This window comes from Ochotona princeps, chromosome 5 (genome assembly GCF_030435755.1).
Source record: "Ochotona princeps isolate mOchPri1 chromosome 5, mOchPri1.hap1, whole genome shotgun sequence".
Classification (NCBI taxonomy): domain Eukaryota; kingdom Metazoa; phylum Chordata; class Mammalia; order Lagomorpha; family Ochotonidae; genus Ochotona; species Ochotona princeps.
Window position 1 is genome coordinate 91,637,907 of NC_080836.1, and position 21,086 is coordinate 91,658,992.

General features: G+C 53.7%; 1 protein-coding gene and 1 pseudogene across 1 annotated transcript in view; both read right to left on the bottom strand.

Annotated features, from left to right (window-relative positions):
• Positions 1-728: 728 nt before the first annotated feature.
• The window catches only part of CFAP65 (cilia and flagella associated protein 65), a 34,028-nt gene continuing 13,670 nt past the window's right edge, over positions 729-21,086 (bottom strand). Inside the window, exons 13-31 of the mRNA XM_058664293.1 lie at positions 20,591-20,815; positions 19,654-19,809; positions 19,180-19,330; positions 18,685-18,813; positions 17,852-18,065; positions 17,171-17,299; positions 11,681-11,857; positions 11,387-11,453; positions 11,052-11,162; positions 7,037-7,195; positions 5,802-5,945; positions 5,549-5,662; positions 5,257-5,364; positions 3,662-3,706; positions 3,263-3,465; positions 2,733-2,864; positions 1,822-2,274; positions 1,019-1,156; positions 729-890 (exon numbers count right to left, since the gene is read on the bottom strand). Of these exons, the coding sequence (XP_058520276.1) occupies positions 770-890; positions 1,019-1,156; positions 1,822-2,274; positions 2,733-2,864; positions 3,263-3,465; positions 3,662-3,706; positions 5,257-5,364; positions 5,549-5,662; positions 5,802-5,945; positions 7,037-7,195; positions 11,052-11,162; positions 11,387-11,453; positions 11,681-11,857; positions 17,171-17,299; positions 17,852-18,065; positions 18,685-18,813; positions 19,180-19,330; positions 19,654-19,809; positions 20,591-20,815 (2,976 nt within the window). The 3' untranslated portion in view covers positions 729-769. The remainder of the gene's footprint in view (positions 891-1,018; positions 1,157-1,821; positions 2,275-2,732; positions 2,865-3,262; positions 3,466-3,661; positions 3,707-5,256; positions 5,365-5,548; positions 5,663-5,801; positions 5,946-7,036; positions 7,196-11,051; positions 11,163-11,386; positions 11,454-11,680; positions 11,858-17,170; positions 17,300-17,851; positions 18,066-18,684; positions 18,814-19,179; positions 19,331-19,653; positions 19,810-20,590; positions 20,816-21,086) is intronic.
• On the bottom strand, positions 14,572-15,028 carry LOC105942030 (protein cornichon homolog 1-like; annotated as a pseudogene).

Below are 21,086 nucleotides of genomic sequence, written 5' to 3' on the forward strand. Positions count from 1 at the left end.
AGGAGGCGGAGCGTCCCCTCCCCCCCGCTCAGGCACTGCGACTGAGGCCTTGGCAGCGGGGGCTGGAGGGGAGGGTGCTGGGGACCTGGGCGCCTCTGGAACAACACCAGATGTCACTTTTCCACCCACCTGCGGGACCGGGGAGGGGGTGGGGAGGAGCCGAGCACAGAGGCTGCCGAGTGTCCTAGGCTAGGAGGGATCCGCATCACCGCGGGAGCCTCGCAGACTGGGTAGTGTGGCCAGCTGTCCATTGGCGACTTCGACCCCCGCCCCCCCAGACAGCTCCCCACCCTCCACCCCATCGCTTGGTTCCTGGTCCACCACTATGTGCCTAACTTTTCCTCCCTTCCCAACCGCTTAACAGAAGTTCTGGGAGCCGAATGCGTGCTGCAAGGCTGGTCCGGCAGGTGCAGGGGACCCGGTGGGAGTGCGCGCCTGCCCCGCTGGCCCCACCGGGCGCTCTGTTCCTGTACTCCAGGCCACACGGGGCGAATGACTCCAGGCCGCTCCGGGAGTGTCCCCCAGCGGCAAGGCTGGGCCCAGGGCCGGGCAGCAGAGCGGCGAGAACTCTCACTCAGGGGCGCGGTGGAGAGGCGCCTCATCCTACCAGTCCTGTCTGGTAGCTGTCTGCCACGGCGGTCGGCCCTGGTCCTTCCCACGACGCGGCACGCTCAGAGCCCACGCGCACTTCCCCATGTGGGAGAAATAAAGGACAGGAAGATACAGAAGGCCAAGCTGAACGCTTTACTTAGAGAGGGCTGGAGAGCACCTAGGACGGCAGGTTGGAGGGGCTGGCATTGCACACAGGCATGGAGTCCGTAGGAGGTGGCGCCCCCTGGCGTCGACCCTCCGTTTTCTGCATCGGCAACACCTGTTCTGGGTTCAGCAACCTGCGAGCCAGAAAAGCCCCAGCTAGCTGTGTGTCTGTGTGTGTGTGGGGGGGGGGGGGGGGGCGGCGTGCTCTGGGCTGAGCCTGCCCCTCGCGTCCCTCCCGCTCCGGGTGCGCGGCGGGCTCCACCTGGGCGCGCTGAACGGCGGCAGGGCGATGATGCGCGGCCGCGAGGTGAGCACCACTTCTCCGCGGCTCGCCTCCACCAGCACATTGAGGATCATGTTCTCCAGCAGCGCCTCCTGTAGGTTGGCGAAGGCCTGAAGCCTGCCAGAGACCGCGCGCCCGCGTCAGCCTCCTCCCGCAGGAGGGTTCTGCCCCCATCTTCTCCGCTGGTGCAGTGTCCACGTGCTTCCACTTCGCTTCTCACCTCACCCACCCACACCTCCAACGCTGTGTGGGTCAACCTTGCTCCGATTGGGCAAATGCTTCAAAATTTGGTTGAAAATGCCCAATCACCTGCTGGTGAAAGGCAGATGGGATGCAAACCCGAGCCAACTGTAGGCCTGGCTCCACGTGGGGCTAGGTCTGGAGCAAAGGAAGGGCTGAGAGGCTGCGCAGGGAACTTGGAATCAAAGTCAAAATGTATCCACCGTGCAACCTCACCACCCCACAGGGCAGGGGGAGAGTACAAACAGCAGCTGCTGTGCTTCTGGCTCTAGAAACCCTCCGGAGTTGTCTGTGAAAACGAAGGACTGTCTAGGTAGTGGTAGGGGGTGGCGCCAGGGGTTGACTCCCACCAAGGCCTCATGCTACTAACATGAGGTCACTGAATGCTGAGTAGGGGAAGAGACCCATACATGCAGGGTTCTGGGCCAGCCTCCATACTCCACTCCTGGAAATCCACAGTCAGCCCTACGCTGACCCCCACCCTGGACCTGGTTCACTTGCCCATAATCCCTGCTGACTCTAGCCCCAGGCCTGGCTCTCACCTGCTGATGGCCTGCTTCTCATCCCGCTCTTGCTCCTCTTTCAGGATGAGCTTCAAGTCCTGCTGCATGGACTCGGGTTGCTGCGCAGACTCATTCTCCAGGGATGTCAAATTCTCTTCCTCCATGTCCTCTTTGCTTAACTCCTCCTCCTCCCGCAGCTCCTCCTCCTCCCCCTCTTCCTCTTCCACCTCCTCTTCCTCTTCCTCCTCCTCCTTCTCCTCTTCTTCTCCTCTGTCCTTCCTCCCCCACCCCAATTTGTCGTCCTTCTGCTCCTTGTCTTTCCCTCCCTGCCCAACGGAGGAGGAGAAAGACAGGACTGGCATTAAGTGCTGGCTGCTCATCTTGGCTGCAAACCTGGCCGACTGCTCGCTCCAGAACTGGCAGAAATATGGCACCTGCTCCACCAAGCTCTGGTCCATGGCTTCATGGAAGTTCTTGTCTTCCAGCAGGCCCCTGGGTGGCAAGAAGCAGCAGATCATGTGGAAGAGCCTCTTGTAGACACCCTCCCCCTACCCACTCCCAGAACAGCCCCAGCTTCAGGCTCCCTGAAGAGCCACTTATGTTGTCTACTTTCCCCAGCAAGGGTTCCGCAGTGGGAGGTGGGGGAGCAGTTCTTAATCCCTTCTGGGGAAGGCATCTTGGAGCAGTATGGATTCTTACAGGTGCCCAAGATGTGGTGGGGGTGGACCCCACAGGTAGGAGTTGCACAGGTGAAGAGCAGGGTTTCTGGGGAGGATGGTCAACTGACTCCTGCCTCATCCATCAGCCAGCTGCAGGATGGGGCAAATTTCGGGGCCCAGCCATGGGGGCCCTCCAGCCAACTCCATTAGATAGACCTGTGCTGGCCTGCCCCTAACTTCCACCCCAGCACCATCAAAAGTGAGCTCTGGCACAGGGAGGGTGAGTGGCACCTGATGATGGTGGTAAGACAGTCAACCAAGAGCTGGCGCTTCTGCTTAGAGACGGGGCCCCACCTGCCTTCGGAGGGTTCTTCCCAGAACACTGCCGACTCTTGCTTGGGGACCCTCCTCTTCGGCAGCTCCCTGGTGGGGGTGGGGGAGTAGAATCCAGAACATTGTGAGTGGACGTGCTGGGGTTGGAGGCACAAGTGACAGTGGTAGCTTCCCAGATGGGAAGACATAAAAGAATTTGTGCCCCCCACTCTCACCCCAGTCTTAGCCCAAAGGCACTGAGCGCCAAGGTCAACTTCAGGGACAGTGGAGGACCCAGAGATGCTCTGAGTTGGAAAATAAGAAATGAGGAGGGAGCAGGGAGATCTCTGGGCAGGGTCTTGTCTGCTCTGTCTCCCTGCTCTTCCTCCTCCTCAAGGCCTAAGCAGAGAGGGGATTGCTGTCCCTATACTTGCCCCAGCCATCACCTCTGGGGTGGGAGAGGGGACCAAGGGCATGGGAAAAACACCCCTGCTTCCCCAATTGTTCACCGGTGCAAGAAGTGGCAGGAAAAGTCTGAGAAGAAGTTGGCCAGAAAGTAGTCCGTGCCATGGGCTCGAGCAGTGAGGCCCAAGCACAGCATGCCCGGTGGTGGTGGCTTGGGGCACAACCAGGATGACTGCTCCATCGGGATCTGTAGGTCCCAGCTGGCGGGTCGACTTGGAGCAGGCTGGTTCCTGATGGGTGGCAGTGTCTTGGGGAACAAGGAAGGTGTTGTGGGTGACAGGCATCTCCAGGGAACACAGACAGGTCCCTTGACTGCATCTCCCAACCAGACCCCTGGGGTCCTGCCCACTGGCACTTTCAAACCTCCTTTCTGAGAGGCTGCCCCTGCAGCTCTAGGTATCACTGGGACCCTACCAAGGTGGGCCTGGGACCAACGGCCTCACCTTGTACTTCCTGGCAGGTTCACAGGCTGTGCACCGGGACCTTCTCTGAGGAGGAAGGAGCTGGGTGAGGATGGTGGAAGCCTAGAGTTTCTCCTTCCAGTTCTTCTTGCTGACCTCCAGAGGGCCTGAAACCAAGACCAGGCCTGCCTCCCACCTGCTCCTCACACCCTCTTCTAGAACCTTCCCTGGTGTAAGGTTTGGGAAGAGGAAGTGCTGCTTGCAGACAAGGACAATCTGATGACCTGGTCTTCAGAAGGCAGAGAAGACATGAGACTTGGGTGGGCCACCCCAAGGGGTCAAGTGGCATGAGGAAGTGGTTTGCACTGTGAAGACTTCATTTGGAAGGTCCTCTGTCCCACACCCCCAAGCAAGCCATTGGCATCCCTCAAGCAGAGGGGAGCAGCAGTTCTCTGAGGGTTCAGTGTGGTCAGCTCGAGGTGATGGAGGAGCACTGTGGAGTCCTGCAGGGGCGGGGACGCTGAACTTAACTGAGGCCGCAGTGAGGAGTTTTGTCTTATGTTCATCACTGGTAGTCCCAACAAATGCCTTTACCCACTTGTTGGTGCTGGCATTGTGCATTCAGGAGCTCATTCAGTCCTCACCGTGATGGTGCCAAGCTGTTCCTTTCCTTACACTAGCAAAATATTTCTATTGTGTTTTTTTTTTAAGATTTATTTATCTTTATTGGAAAGGCAGATATACAGAGAGGAGGAGAGACAGAGAGGAAGATCCTCCGTCGGATGGTCCACTCCCCAAGCGGCTGCAACGACCGGAGCTGAGCCAATCTGAAGCCAGGAGCCAGGAGCCTACTCCGAGTCTACTGCGTGAGTGCAAGGTCTCAAGGCTCCGGGCCTTCCTTGACTGCCCTCCCAGACCAGGGAGCTGGTTGGGACGCAGGACTGCCAGGATTAGAACCAGTGCCCACATGGGATCCTGGCGCATTCAAGGTGAGGACCCTAACCACTATGCCACCGCGCCGGGCCCAGCAAAATATTTTAAGCCATGTTAACAGTATGGGAAATATGGGGTATATACCCAAAGGGAGAGGATGCTGCAAGGCCTCCTCCATTGCCTGGCACCCAGCTTCAGCACCTCGAGGTGGTCTTGTCTCCTCTGTGCCTTACTTCTGAGTTAGCATGAAGCAAATCCCTCCCAGGTGTCACTGTGGTCCTCACGTGACCCACAAGGGAGCAGAGACCAAGTCAGATAAGTGGTCTGAGGTCAGAGAGCTGGGAATCCTCAGGAGCCAGAAGCAAACCCAGTGATGTGCTTCCAGAGCCTGTACTGGAGGCGACCGCCTCCCCTCACCCCGAGGGACTCTGCCTGCCACAGGTGGCCCTGCGTCCCCAGGGCCAGGCATGTGGTGTGTTCCTTAAAAGCAGGCTGCATGATGCTGGCAATGATCAGCCAGCCTTCCCTCCCCCAGAGCCTTGGAATAGCTGTACAGACCCCCTACTGAGTCCTATGAGTGGAAGAGGATCCTTTAGGGACAGGCTGGTGTTTGTTTGTTTGTTTGTTTTGCATGGAGGGCTACCTCAGCCCACCAGTCTAGCCCCTCTGATTGACACGCCCATGGCCTACTTGGCCCACTTCACCTTTACTTCTTTGTCTGTGATAGTAAATTCCACCTCCTGCCGCAGCTTCTCATTCTTCCACTCCTGCAACTCCTTGTGGTACTGCCTCATGAGCTCCTGCCTGTACACCTGCAGCCCAGGATGGGGAGAGAGAAAGTCCAGATCTAGTCTAGGTTAGGCCTGCTCTGGTACCTATGCTGGGGCTCTCCATGCTCCCCAGGACTGCCTCCTGCCTCTCTCTGGGGGTATAGGGACCTCAAAACAGACCTTACCCCCAGGACTCAGAGCCCCTGACCTTTGGGCTGCCTCCCACCTTGCACACCAAGTCCACGCTGTAGAAGCTGGCATGTTCAGAGGCTTTGAAAGTCACCAAGAATGGGATCGTGTCTTCAGGAGCCACTTCACCTTCCATGGGACTCACAGACACCTGTCAATTTGAAGTGGGAGACTCAGGGGTTTTGTGGAGGATGGGATGGGATGGGATGATAGAATGGGATGGGATGGGACTGAGTGGGGTGGGAGGAGTGCTGCTGCAGGTTCTGATGCTGTGGGCACTGGGAACTAACCTCCCCAAAGTCCAGAGGATTTGGCTGCCAGGCAAAGACAATTGTCTCATTCTTGGAGATGTTGTTGAGGAAGAGCAGGCGGCTGCACTTGCTCTGCACAGGGATGTTTCCCAAGGAGATATGAGGCTGGGACAGGATGACGTGCTGTTGAGTGGAAACCCTGGGAGGTGAGGAAATGATATACCCACACAGCCACTACAGCCATTGAGGACTTTCTCAGGACCGTGCCCTATGGTAGGTGCGTTACATGCACTTGGTCCTCACAATGGAGGCCCAGGCACTATGCTTTGTGCCCATTTTACAGTTACTCTGCTGAGGCCTCAAGGGTGAGAATGCTTTCTCCACCATCTGCCAGGTGTGCAGCTGGGATCAACTCAGACAATCTCCACCCGAAACCTAGATGATGTCAACAACTAAAATAGGTGTATAATACCTGGTTTAGAATCAGCTTAGGGATGCCAGAGCTAAAGCCAGCTTGACTGGGGCCTCTGGTGGATACTTGCACGCAAACAGGTGGATAGCCATCACCACCTGTCAGGAGCAGGTGTGGGGATGTCCAGGAGACCTGAGGAAGGAGCGTTTCCTCCTGCACCCTGTTTGCTTCCAAGGTAGGACACTGGCTCGTCTCCATGTCCTTAGGGCTTCCAGGCTGTTCATCCAGGGAGTAGGAGGAACAGGTGGATATATATTGTTGGTAGTTGGTGTTTGGCTAGAGGAGTACCTGGCTGGGTGAATCGGGTACACAGATTGATGGATGGGTAGTTGGATGGATACGCTGATGATTGAATGGATAGATGGATGAGTACATGAGTGGGGGTGGGGGTGGGTGAGTAAATCAATCATCCAAATGATGAGGAGTATATGATCTAACAAAGTGTTATTGGCTGTAGATGGATATCTTTCATCAAAGTCCACCCAGGTCTAGGGGAGAGTGTCCTAGATCACACCTGCAATGGGAAACCATCATCCCACCTTCCGACTTCCCAGAGCAGTGGAGTGGGGTGGAGGCCTGGGCAGCAGGCAAGTGGCTTGAGCGGGAAAAGTAATGGGTACTAGGAGGCAGCACTTGGTGCTTAGACCTGGAGGAGGGCTGGCTCTGGGCCTCTCCTCTGTGTGGGTGCCTGCACACTTCCACCCCCCACTGTTTTCTGCTTCTCTAGCCTCTCCACCGAGCACACTGGGAACCAAGCCTCCCCTCTGAGGTCTAAGGCTTTCTGGCTTTCTTTCCTCCTCACCTGGCCAGGAACCAGCAGTCTAGAGTGTGTAGAACCGCTGTCCCACGAGGAGCGGGTATAGAATGGAGCTGTATCACCCATGACGTGGGGGTCATAGCCCACCCCCTGGAAGCGGATGAGAGCAGAGTTCCATCCTAGGATGTGTATGGGCACATCTACCTGAACAGGCAGGGGGTAGGAGGAGGGACTGGTTCAAGGCAAGGCCTGCGGGGGCAGCCAGCTCCACCCTCCCCACCTCCATCCCCATCCCTGCAGTGTCCAGTTGCTACCCACCGTGTAGGTCTTGGCCTCGAGAGGTGAGAATATCCACAGAGTGTGAGCAGTGGTGCCCGGCTGAATCTCCCCTTTGGGGTTGAGGCAGCAGAAGATGGGGTGGTCAAAATTCTTCTCCTGAACTTGGGACAGGATGTTGGTTTGGACCTCATATGTCACGGGCAGTGAGCCCCCATTATACAGCTCATAAATCTGCCAGGGAACACAAACAGAGCAAGCTCTTTCCTAGCTCGGGATGACAAGCCTCTGACTTTCCTTATAGAAGCCGACCCCTGAGAAGTACGCAACTGGGTTAGCAGTCTGGACCATGTCAGGATGCTCTGCCATCCTGCTTGCTAAGGAGCAGTTTGTTTTTCTCTGAGCCTAAGAGTTCTAAGGGAACTTGTGTATGTGTTAGGATTTAGGGTGTCCTGGTCAGCTTTTCATGACAGGGCAGAATACCTGAAGAGGCTAACTTACACACAGGAAAAAGGGAAGATTTGTGGAGTGACAAGGATAGACACACAGAGAAAGATCTTCCATCTGCTGATTCACTCCCCAAATGGCTGCAACAGTTAGACTGAACAGATCTGAAGCCATCTTCTGCTGCTGTCCCAGGCCATAACATGGAGCTAGACTAGAATTGGATAAGCTCCCATTTGGGATGCTGGTACTTGCAAGGTGAGCGTTAACCTGTTGAGCCAAGGTGCCAGTCCCTCATAGCAATCCTTTTGCAAGAATCATTTTTAGAAGGCACGCTGCCTCCAAGCATCCTAAGGACCTCCCACTAAGCCTCATGTCTTGAATGTCCCACCTCTTTCCAGCAGCACTCCAACCCTGGGGACCACTAAGGGACATTCAATATCCAAGCTATATTGATGTGTGTGCCACCCAGACCCCTTGTCATTTTATGGACTGTCATTCTAATCACTGTGGGGTGGCCACCTTCCATGTCCCCCCCACTAGAGAGAGGTGGGTAAGAGGACAGAAGAAGGGAGACCTGAGGTCCTCACGATTAACTGTGAAAGTTGCGCAGCTCAGAATATTCTGAAAAATAATCCAAGATCTGCCCCTTCCTTCCTTTCAGAGATGTGACAACTGAAGCCAGAAGGAGGATTCACCTGGAGTTAGGGCACTGAGCAGGCTGACTTTCCTTCTCAATCCTGGCCCACTCTGCTGAGCTCTAGGCCTGGTGCTATGGACTGAGTATTTGTGCCCCTCTCTGCCACACACCCCCATCCCACTCCCAGAAGCAATGGTGTTGAGAGTTGGGACATTTAGGAGGTGGCCCGGTCATGGGGGAGGGCACTGAATCTGCCACACCTAGGTCTGGGACTTCCACCAACTGGAGTTACAAGAACTAGTATTCATATTAGCACTTGGGATGCACACAACCATACCAGAGTGCCTGGGTTTGAGATTTGGCTCAGCTCGTAGTAACAGCTTCCTGCTAATGCACACTCTAAGAGTTAGCAGGTGATGGCTTAAGTGCCTGGGTCTCTGCCTGCAGTGTTTGAGACCTGGATTGAGTTTCTGCCTGCTGGTTTTGGTCTGGGATTTGGGAAGTGAACCGGGCAAAAGCAGAATTTTGCTTATTTGTCTTTCTCTCTGTCTTTCCAATAAATAAAAATAATTTTTAAATACTGATTTTTAAAAATCTATTTGAAAGAATTACAGAGAGAGATTAATCTTCCACATGGTTTGTTCACCCTGCTCCCAAATGGCCATAATGGCTGGGGCTTGGCCAGGCCAAAACCAGGATCTTGGCACTTCTGGGTCTTCCACATGGATGCAGGGACCCAAGCACTTGGGCTGCTGTTTTCCCAGGCACATTAGCAGGGGACCAGATCAAAACTGAAGTAGCTGGGTCTCAAACTGCTGTCCATATGGGATGTTGGCACTGCAGACAGAGGCTCAACCTGATACACCGTAATGGTGGTCTCAGTAAAAATAATTTCCAGAAGAGCAATAAGGAATAAATTTCTGAGGGCCAGCATTGTGTTGTAATGGGTTAACTTGCTTCCTGTGACACTGGCATCCCATATGGATTATCACTCAATTAGTTTTGTCCTGGCTGCTGCACTTCTTATCCAACTTCCTGCTAATGGTCTGGGAAAGCAGCAGAGGAGGGCAAATCTGTTGGTCTCTGCTACTCACATGAGAGACCTAGAAGAAACTCTGGGGTCCTGGCTTTGGGGCCTGGCCCAACCTTGACCACTGCAGCCATTTGGGGGAGTAAGCCACAGACAGAAAATCTCTCTACCTCTCCTCCCTCCATAACTTTGTCTTTCCAATAAATAAATAGATCTTTAAGCCAGAAATAAATGTCTGTTCTTTATAAGCTACCCAGTGTGGAGAAACTGATTAGAGCAGTTAGAACGGACCTGGCATCAACCTCTGCCTTTCTTGTCTCAAAGACACCTCAAACTTTGCCAAAGGCAAACTCATCACTCAAAAATCTATTTCTTGCCTCCCAGTTTATCTTCTTTCTTCAGACAGCATGGGCTGTCATCAGTAGTCAAAGTCAGCTCAGTCACAGCCCCTAGCTGGGTCACTGGGACTTGGGAGAGTGCAGGGGTGTTGCATGGAGGGTAACCAAGCCAGGAGCAAGGCCCCTGGCTGAAGGCTGAGCAGATGGAGACCCCCGCCCAGAAGCACAAGGGGCCTGCACGGGCTTGGCACGTCACGGCTGTGAAAGCTTAACATTATGTGCCCCCTGGGAGATTTCCAATGCTTGTCTTCAGGGCAAAGGAACCAAATTCCCTCGCATCAAAAAAGCAAGCAAAGTCTACAACTTGCTGAGGAATCCCATCCCAGCTCTCCACACTCCGGAAAGACCCTTTAGGAAGAGTGCAGGCAGGGGAGGGACTGGCATGATGGCTCAGTTGACTAACCCTCCCCCTGCAAGTGCAGGGATACCTTATGGGCATCAGTTTGTGTCCCAGCTGCTCCACTTCCCATCCAGCTCCCTGCTGGGGGCCTGGGAAAGCAGTGGAGGATGGCCCAAAGACTTTGGACCCTGCACCCACATGGAAGACCCAGAAGAAGTTTCTGTCTCCTGTCTCCTGACTTAGATTGACTCAGCTCTAGCTATTGCAGCCATTTGGGGAGTGAAGCAGCAGATGGAAGATCTTTCACTCTGTCTCTCTTTCTCTGTGAAAATCTGTCTTTCCAATAAAAACAAATACATCCTTTAAAAACAAAACAAAACAAACGACAACAACAACAACAAAAACCAGAAAGATACTTCTGGGAGTAAATGATTCTACGCTGTGGCTGAGATCTGTGAGTGGTCAGTTCTAAGTTGACTGAGTGGGGGTGCCCAGGATTTAAGACGTGAAGCAGAATGAGACAAAAGGGAAGATACCAACGTGCTTTGCATGTAGCAGCATGAGTGTAGATTTGTGGCACTTCAGTCCCAGTTGTGTTCAAATGCATAATGCTGGCGTGTGGGCAAATGTAATATGAAATAGATTAGTATGGTTCATGGTAAAAAATGTTGGAAGGAGCTTCTACTAGAATCTGGGTAATAGCCCACTTTTTTGTGGGAAATGGTTCTAGCACAGGACCCAGCACCCGGCCCCAGGGGACTAAAGTCTTGTGCCCTTGTATCCCCTGGGCCTAGCCTGGAGCTTTCCATGAACCAGTCCCACCTCTTAAGTATTTCTGGAGCGCAGGGTCATGGCCACCCTGTCAAGGGCTGATACCCACATGTTGAGATCATAGCCTATGCCTCTAGGTGACCGCAACAACTCGGACTGACCTGTCGTGGAGGCATCATGTCTCCGATGGGCACAGGGACAAACTGATGGCTGGTGGAGGTGAAGTGCACGTACTTCTGCTGCGGCCTCACTGTCACCCCTATGAAATTGAGCTGAAAAGAAAAAGCTCATGGCAGCAGGAGTGGGGAGGTGTCCTTCCCTGGGAGGAGGATACACACCCAGCAGAGAGATCTGAACCCTAGTCCCACAACCCCCTCCCAGCTGGGGAGGGGGTGGTCACTGTTCCCCATTTCTTTCTTGGCTGTCCAGTGAGTGCTGTGTCCCCCTGATCCCCAACACAGCCTCCAGCCTGAGACCCAGGGTGCTGGGGCCATACCAGGATCTCCCGGCCATAGGACACCTTGAAGAGCACCGGAAGACGGTCAGTGCCAGTGAAGACGTGGCTGGAAGGGAGGGGATATGGCCAGCAGTGAGTGTTTGTACAAGCAGGTGAGCAGCAAGTGGTGGTACGCCTGTAGCTTTGAGATCCACTTGAAAGCCACCCCCTGGAGGTGTGGTGAGGACACAAAGGAACGTGGTCCCTCCCAGGGCCATGGATATTGGAGTACAGGAGGCACACAGGAGCATGGGGGCTCCAAGAAGTGCAGGGTGGTGATGGTTGGGGGAGCACCTGTACTTCAACTCCACCATCTCCTCCTGCCCAGGGCTCAGGCTCCCAGCTTTGGGGCTAATAGAGAAGATGCAGTTGTCCTGTGCACGCATCTGATGGAGCTCTGTGCTATCAAACTCAGCTTGCTCTGCCCACAGCTCCAGGTCTATCTGCTGGTCGCTTGGAAAGAGGAAGGACCTGGGAAAAGGAGTGCAAAGTCAGGGAACTGAGGCTGGACAAAGAACCTGTCAGAACAGAGGAGGCGGAACTCTGGACCCCTGGCCGCATGCACTGCATCCTTTCAATGCAGCTGTTACTGATTCTCCTTTCACAATGTTCCCTCATCCCCCCAAAACTGAGAAGAGGAGCAGAACTGCTGTGACCTAGGAAGAAGCAGAGTCGGCTCCTAGTGACACCTGCCAGGAGTGGAAGCTCTTCCACTTGAGGCTCCTAGGATAGTTGGCAGCACCAGCAGCGGCCCCTACCTGGGACCAGGCCAGCTTGGGCACAGGGTGGAGAGCAAGACTGGTCCTTTTTTTTTTTTTTTTTTAAGACTGGTTCTTGAAACGGAAGCAAAGTCGGGCAATGAGTCCACACCGGGTGGCCTCATGCTGTTGTAGAGCAAATGTTGTCCTGGGATCACTGACGGGACATAACACAACAAGTGACAAACGGATCCTCCCAATCCGACAGGAAGGCACATAGCCCAGCAGCATAGGGTGGGAACAGGGAGCTCTGCCAAAGGGAAAGGCTGCCAGCCATTGCATGGCTGGTGCTGGCAGAACCAGGGAAATGCAGCTCTTAGGAAGCGGGGGTCTCAGAGCTTCCCACGCCTGTGAGAGCTCCTGCCAAGGCAGGTCAACTTGGAAAGAGCAGACCTCACCACACCAGAAGAGAGGGAGCTGCTCCTCCTTCTCGAAGGAGTTTTGGTTGCAGCTACTAGAAGGAAAAATGCACAGGGGCCTCATGGTGGGGATGCCAGCATCACAGCCTCCTGCTTATGTGCCCGGAGGGTGGCCAGGGGACTTAGGTCCCTGCTATCCCTGTGGGATGGAGTTCCAGGCTCCAGCTCCCTCTCTCTCTCTATTGCTCTGCCTTTCAAGTAAGTATTTTTTTTAATACATGCATATGCTCTTTGATGCAAAAATTCCGTTTTGGAGAACTCTCCTGCAGATAAAAAACAGGCACACACACACACACACACACACACACACACACACACACACACGACACAGATGTTTATGACAAGTCTCCATAACAAGGCACAGCAGGGGGAAGAGAAAAAGCAACTGGCTACAATTAAAGCCTTCAAGAAAAGGAGCAGTTTAGCAGCTCGAGGTCCACCCATCTTAGGGAATATTACGCATCTACTGAAAAGAGAGAGCTAGATATATGCATATTGAGATAATGCTGTTTTTAGAATTGTGTTGTTACTGCTAAGAAATCAAAGTGTGCAAACTGTGTTAGTGGTTTCCACACTGTGGCCAGCACCACCCAGGGCATTTCTTACTGTCCTCCACCCTCCCGCAACGCTGTGATTATCTTTTGTCATTGTATTGGGGAGACACTGTAGAGCAGGACCATTGTTGGCAACGCTGCTGCCTGTAGGTCCTCCGCGTGGGCCTGGCATGCCCTTTGCCCTCACTGCCTTGTCCAGCCGCCTCTCAGTATCACTGCAGCCCCTTTCCCCTACCAGGTCTCCAGGGTGCCTCCTCCTCTTCTTGTTGACCCCCAGAGACCACAGTGGGGGTCTTGAAGGGGATTATGCTTTTGCCCCCAGCCCCAGCTCACATCCCATCCACATCCCCCAAACTGCCTGAAGGTGTGCTCCAGGGCCCTGCGTGCCCTGTGCTCTGGCCACCACCATGCCCCCAGTCTGCTTGGGCCAGGCCCTTCTGTGGAAGCTCTGGGCATCTCTTCCACCTCCTAGCCCAGGCTGCAGCTGTTTCCAAGAAGCCTTTTTTTTAAACAAACAAACAAACAAACAACAACAACAACAAAAAACCAAATGATTACTTCTTTCATTTTTTTTTGTAAGGCAAAGACAGACAGACCCATCTCCCGCGACTGGTTCACTCTTTTTTTTGTTTTTTTAAATTTCAGAGTTTTATTGTATTGCACTAAAGAAACAGCAAAATGGTTACACAACTTTCTCTTTCACTCCATTTTGGACAGCTAATACACTTGCAAATTCTTAAGAATACCTTTACCAACGGATTAGTACAGTAAGCATAACCAATTTCTTACTAATGTTTTACAAATAAAAGCACATTTAAAATAGCTTTAAATACATTCTTCAAAAATAATTCAGCATGTATTTTTTATATCATGTTCACTTATGCTTAAGAATTAAAGCAAGTATATTACTCTGGTGGAACTATGGGAAAATCTCTCATTCATGCAATAGACAGCGAAATTATCCCACTCTTATTTTTGTAAATGTATCCACAATAATCTACATGATGAGGAAACCTGTGAAGTTTCCCACAAGTCCAATATACATTTTCAGTTCAGCAGAAGCACCTGATATCTACAGCTAATTTATAACCAGATGGCATTTCAATAAAACCAAAATAAGCCCTACAAAGTTCTTCTAATAAAGAAAAGTTTCAGTGGACCAAGGACAGTCAGTAACTGACGCAATCAGAGGATTATAGCTGTTCCTTAAAGAGTGCAAGTTCAACCTGTTGCCACCAGAGGTAATCATGTTATATTTACACTTAATTCCATTTAATTTTGCATCCGAGTGTAACGTATGCAAACAGTCTTTCCACAATCCAAAAATGTGAAAACATTTTTAAAAATAAGGAGTCATTTTTAAAGTAACTTATCAGCTCCCATAGGCTACTCTTGCAAACAGGATCTTGCTGGAACGAATCCCTTCATGTGGTGGCTTTTTGCATGCTCTTAACTGGACCAATTCTTCCATGTGTTGTTCTAATAGCTCATCAACACATAGATCATGCCACATAAGTAGTAAAAAAAAAAACCTGCTAGAAGATAAAAAGCTAACTTGTACCGTTCTTCTTTCTGACAATATGCTAGAATATCTGCATTCATGATGGTTGTGGAGTTATAGAGTCCTGGTCTGCTCATCACTGGTCTATTCATACACCTCTAAATATGGTATGCCAACAGGGGTATATTGAGACCCAGCGTAAGCCATTCTGCTGCACCAAGAAGCATGACACAGAAGAAAGCATGGATGAGGTACTCGGGCAGTACAAGAGGATTCAGGGCATTGCACTGGTCTATAGGATTCTTGTAATCGATCTTCAGCTTATCAAATGCTACAATGTGCGAGATGGCAAAGAAGATGAACATGACGGTGAGCAGCAGCGCCAGCATGTAGCAGAAGGCCACGAACATGGATGCCGTGGTTGGACCAGAGGAGCAGGAAGCAGCACCAGTGCCAGCAGAGAAAGGTGGTACAGAGCCCTCTGAGTAAAACCATTCACTTTCCCCTAGCCACAGCCACCTGGTTCACTCTTCAAATGCCCACTCATCGATCAGGGCTGAGAGTCAGGCTGAAGTCAGGAACCAGGATTTTGTTTTAAGATTTATTTTTATTGGAAAGGCAGATTATACTGAGAGAAGGAGATACAGAGAGAAAGATCTTCCATCCACTGGTTCACTCCCCAAGTAGCCACAATGGCTGGAGCTGAGCCCATCTGAAGTCAGGATCCAAGAGTTTCTTCCTAGTCTCCTACACAGGCACAGGGTCCCAAGGCTTTGAGCCATCCTCTATTGCTTTCCCAGGCCACAAGCAGGGATCTGGATGGAAAGTGGAGCAGCCGGGGCATGAACCGGCACCCATATGGGATCCTCGCACTTGATAAGCAAGGATTTAGCCACTGAACCATTGTACTGGTCCCAGCATTTTAATCCAGGTACCCAACATGGAGGCAGGCAGCCAAGGACTTGAGCTGTCACTGATGCCTTCAAGCACACATGAGCAGGAAGCTGAACCAGGTCCTCCAATAGGGATGCAGCTGTTTTAAGTGATGGCTCAACAGCTACACCCAACCCCTACCCTGGTGGGGGGTAGGTCTTTCTGATGCTCCCCCTAACCACCCCACCAAACGAAGGCCATACCCGCAGCCGCTGCAGGAAGTTGCTGTCCTCCACAGTCCCTCACTGCCCTGGGACTCAGGAGCCACACGTCTCTGCCCCTGCAGTGCAAAAGCTGTTTCTATTCTGAGACCAGCCCAGAGCCTATTTCTGGATAAAGTGTAGCCAACAGCTTAGAGAACACCTGAGTGAACCAATGACATGACCCAGAACTTATGACACTTGTGAGGGAGTTCTCCCTTTAAAGGGAAGACTTTGCAAGTATCCAGGCCTGGGAGACCAGGGTGGAGTTTGCATTGGTGGTAGGTAGCCAGCTGGGACTCCTGTATCCCATAGCAAGTGCCCAATTTGAGTTGCGGCTACATCACTTCCAGTCCAGCTTCTTGCCAATGTGCACTCCAGGGTACAGAGTGGCAGATAACGGTCCAAGTAACTGCTTGGGTCCCTGTTGTCTGTATGGGAGACGTAGCCTGAGCTACTGGCTCCTGGCTTCAAGCTGGCCAGCCTTGGGTGTTGTAGGCATTTGGGGAGTGAACTGGTAGACCACAGATCTCCATCTGTTTGTTTCTGCCTTTCTGACAAAATGAAAAAGGAAATAAATAAATAAACAACCCAGGGTCAAGCAGGGAAGAGGTGTTAAGAGGAGCAGGCTTGTGGGGCAGCAGGGGCAGGGGCAACTAGATGGCTTCCCACCTTCTGGGGCCTCCTCCACGGGCTTTGGGTCCAGCCCTACCTGGACAGGGACCAGCTAACAAGCCACCTTCACATTCCTATCCCCCATGGAGATGGCGCAACAATTAGAGGATAAGAGGTGACCACGGTGTGCCTGAAGATGCACTGCCCACCCCGCCTTCATCCTACACATTCCGAATGTCTTCAGCTGGCAGCTGCCTGGCAGTAGATGCCCCTGCCAACACACTCTGTCCTTTCTTGCCATGGCTTGGCTGCTGCATGCGAATCTCCTGGGCAGGCCCTGGTACCTGCACAGTTCTGGGATGTGAGTAGCAACTGGCTGGGAGCTTTCTTGCCACCTAAGAGGTGTGGACCCTGGGGTTGGAGACAGATTCAGGTCTGGCTGAGCCTGGCTCCACTCATTCAGAGCTGAGTAGCCTTAGCTGGGTCTTTGGCTGCACTGACCCCAGCTTTCCCATCTATGTGTCAGAAGCACTGTCTTCCTGGGGTTTCTGGGAGCACTTGAGTCTTGTAGACCATGGTGCCTGGCATGTAGCAGGTGCACAGCAAATGCTCCTGTGCACTGAGCTATTGAGATGCTGGTGTCCAGCCTGCAGATGCTCCACCATCGCTAAGCCTGAGCACATAGTCCAGCCAGCACCGAGTCCTGATGAGCACCCCCTCATACTGGGCCCACTCCTCTTCCCAGACACCAGTCACCCAGGATACCCACCCCGACACCCTTGCAGCACCCAGGGTCCACCATACCAGTCCACAGGTACCACGCCACTGTTCTTCATGGTCAGAAGCACCACAGATGGGGGCGCATTGATGGGCGCAGCCCCAAAATTGAAGTCAAGCTTCAAAGGGGTGAGGACTGGGGGTGTCTGGCTTGTGCTGTCAGAGAGCAGAGAAATGAACTCAGAGCTGAGGACAGCACAAGGGGTCCCCCCACGGCAGCTGGCTTGCCTCCCACAGCTTCTCGCTTGGTCACTCTATACTAGAGGGGTAGAGATAGGCTGGCTGCACTGGCTTCAAGCCAATCCCTGCCTTCCCCAGGCTCCTTCAGGGCTGAACAGCAACTGGGGGCAGGTGGGAAGTAGCTTGGCAGATGGGACTGGGGCTGTGGGCAGAAGTTCCATAGACTCCCAGCTAGCCCTGGCTCCTCGCCCTGCTGCACACACACATACATACCCCCACCCTGCTGCACACACACCCCCCACTCCACTGCACACACACACACACACACACACGACCATGCACACACATATACACCCCATCCTACTGTGCACACACACACTGCCTCACTGCACACACATATTTCCCCCCCAACTGCACATACATACCCATACACTGCCCTGTTACACACACATACCCACCCTGATGCACATACATCCTGCCCTATGTGCACACACACACATACACACACAGACCTGCCACCCAGCTCACCTGTGCCGAGTAGGCACCTTGTAGGTGAGTTCCTGGGGAGTGGGGTCACGCTCCAAGTAGCTATTGAGCATGTCCAGGGAGAAGAGGCGCCACAGGTGCTTGCGGGTGATGCCCTCAGCACTGCCCATGGAGCAGGCATCCAGGATGGAGAGGAAGGGGTACACAGCCTCCAGGGTGACCCGGCTCAGCTCCTGCTTCTCCCCTACCTTGTTGTCTGGAGGACAGAGGAAGAGCGGGGTGCAGGCGGAGGGGGGAGGACACTGGCGGTGGCAGTGGCTGCCCTGACTCTGAGCCACATCCAACCACACCAACCCTTGCCCAAGCACTGCTGACTGACTGCTGGCTGCTTTATATACATCATGTGCATCAGGATTTGGTTCCAAAATGATTTTAACAATATATTTATTAGAGAGGTGTTGTGGCACAGCAGTTTAAGCCACCACCTATAACTGGGAATCCTACATGGGTGTCAGTTGAAACCCTGGATGCTCCACTTCTAACTCAGTTCCCTGCTGATGCGCCTAAGAGGAAGGCTCCAGTGTTTGAGTCTTTGAACTCATATGGGAGACCCTGGTGAAGCTTCTAGTTCCAGTTCGGCCCAGCCCTGGTCACTGTAGTCATTTGGGGAGTGAACCAGTTGATGGAAGACCTCCCTGTCTTCTTTCTCTCTATAACTCTTCAAACAAATAAATCTTTAAAAAATTTGAGAGACACAGAGTATTTACTTAGTTCACTGCCAAATGCCCTCAACAGCCAGTGTGCCTTTGCCCTACTCAGCCCTGCTGGCGCAGCTCCTCCCCAGCCACAGCCCTCCCTGCCAGGTGGCCCGGCACCTCTGTGTGAGAGCAGAGAGTAGCTGAGAGTCCAGGAGTATGAGGATCGGCGCTTGGGGCAGGCGGTCAGGCAGATGGTGTCCTGAGAGTGGGGTGGCAGGCTGCCATCTGTCCGGTCCAACTGCAGAGCTGCTCAGGGATGGCATGAGTGAGGTCAGCGGGCAGAAGAGGCCCGAGCAGATACCTTCCCCGGATGCTACCTCACAAAGCAGGGGTGGCCCATGTGGGCACAGCCATTCTTCCCATGTTTCTTTGAGTCACTGGCACCTCTGAAGTCCTTCTCTCTGCCCTGGAGCCCTGGATCCCTGGCAGGGGGTAGCCACTTGCCAGGGGAGGAGGCAGGAGTTCAGAGACAACATTCATCTATCTGATGCCACACAGCATATGGGTGGAAGCACCAGGGTTCCTGCTGTCTTGGCTGGACACAAGCCACAGTGTGGTCACCCCAATCTTAACCCTGGGGCCCTCTCTTTCCTAGGCTCCAGCTCCGCATACCAGGAAGACTTTGGTCGTCGGCCTCAGGGCTGTGCTGCTCCAGGTGCAGGCGGTAGTAGAGGGTACAGTCGCCCTCATTGTGCAGTGTCAGGAACCTGCTCTCCTTGCTGTCCACCAGAAGATTCCCAAAGTCTAGCTCCTTCTCCTTGGCCTGAGACCAGTCACCCAATTGCAGGAGGGGATTCCCCCCAGAGGTCACAGCCCAGTCTTCCCGCTGCCACCCCCCGCCAAGGAGGCCTGGGTCCAGGGGAAGCCAGAGGATGCCTGACTTGTGCCCTCTTGGAGTTGCCCAACCTGGGCCCTCCGCTCCCACCTGAGCCCTGGATCCCTGACCCCTGGGCCCCACCCTCCCCTCTCACCTGTGTCCTGGACCCCTGTCCCCTGGACCCTACCTTCCCCTCCCACCTGAGCCCTGGGTCCCTGGATCCCTGCCCACTAGGCCCCGCCCTCCTCTCCCAGAGTCCTGTTACTCACAGAGATGCTGCTGGAGATGCCCATGCCCACCAGTCGCAGCAGGTAGTGAGTGCTGGGGGGCTTGGCACTGAGGGGCAGGCCGGCTTCCCAAGCCCACATTCCTACTTGGAACAAGTACTTGGTCTCCTCCAAAGGACTGAAGACCCACGTTAGCGTCTGGAGTTCCAGAAACGACACCCATGTGAGACTTCCAGAAGCCCCCTTCTCTGGAGGACCTGGCCGCTAGAGGTGTCCTTCTCCCCCATCCATTTTGCTCCAGGAGCACTGTCTGAAGTTCACAGCCTGTGTTCACTGCCCTGAGGCCTCGCAGCCCCAGGAGTGACCAGCAGTTTTGGGTTCGGGCTTGCTTTCTGATAAGAAAGTGGAACTTCAGAGAAGTTTGGGTAACATTACCTAAGGCGCACAAGAGACCTGGGACACCAGTGCGTGCCATCTCCCACCTCCCCCTTAATGTCCCCTGTGCTCCTGTCCTGAGTCTGACCTCCTCAGTTTAGTCTGAGAGGCTCAAGGCTGGGTGACTGGGTATAGGATCTGCTGTTTTGGGTCCCAGCCCATACCCCACTCCCTTGCACACTACAGCTGGGACCTCTGGTGTCCTCTTCCTTCTCCAAGTCACCCACTCAGCTCCAACTCCAGATGTTGCCAATAGCCCCACAACTTTGGGGACCATACACGACATAGCAGGGCCCCACCACATGTTTTGGCAACACCAGGTATGCTAGCACAATTCTGCTGCCTTGAGATCTCAGTAAATGTGCCTCCCATCCCCGCAAGCTTCTTCTTTTTGTAAAAAGGGGGTGGTGAAGGTGGTCATAATGATGCGTGCTCTGGTGGGGGTGAGGAGAGTGATGAGGGCCGAATGGGTAGGCACTCCAGAAAAAGATGCAGGTGAGAAGGGGGTAAGCCTCACCCTTTGCAGGTTGAGGGGGGCACTCACAATGCTCTCGTTGGGCTGGATGAGCCCTTTGCTGGGCTGGACTGCCAGCATCTTTCGGTGCTGCTGGGAGACCCTCCATTCAAACTCCAGGGGTAGGCGTGTGGGGTTGTGGAAGGTGAAGGTGCTGGTGGAGGTGCAGCCCACCCAGGTGGGCGTGAAGAATACACTTTGAGAGGTGTCCAGCTGTAGGTGCACAGGTTCCTCCCGGCTCTCCAAGGTCACCTCCTGCATCCAGGGGAAAGAGGGCGGAGCCTGACTTCACACCATGAACCCTAATGAAGCGCCCAATCGCAAGTATGTTATCATAGCATTGCAGGTGGACTCACTATCTCCTGCAGACTGAGCTTTTTCTTGCCCCCACTCAGTCCTCTTCGAGGAACCACTGCACCCCTTCTCCTTGGTCCCCAATGAGGTGGGAGAGACAAGAAGTCTTCTCCATGCAAGGTGACTTCTTGGGGAGGAGTTGCCAGCTGCTGGCAAGGCCTCGGTGTCCCCC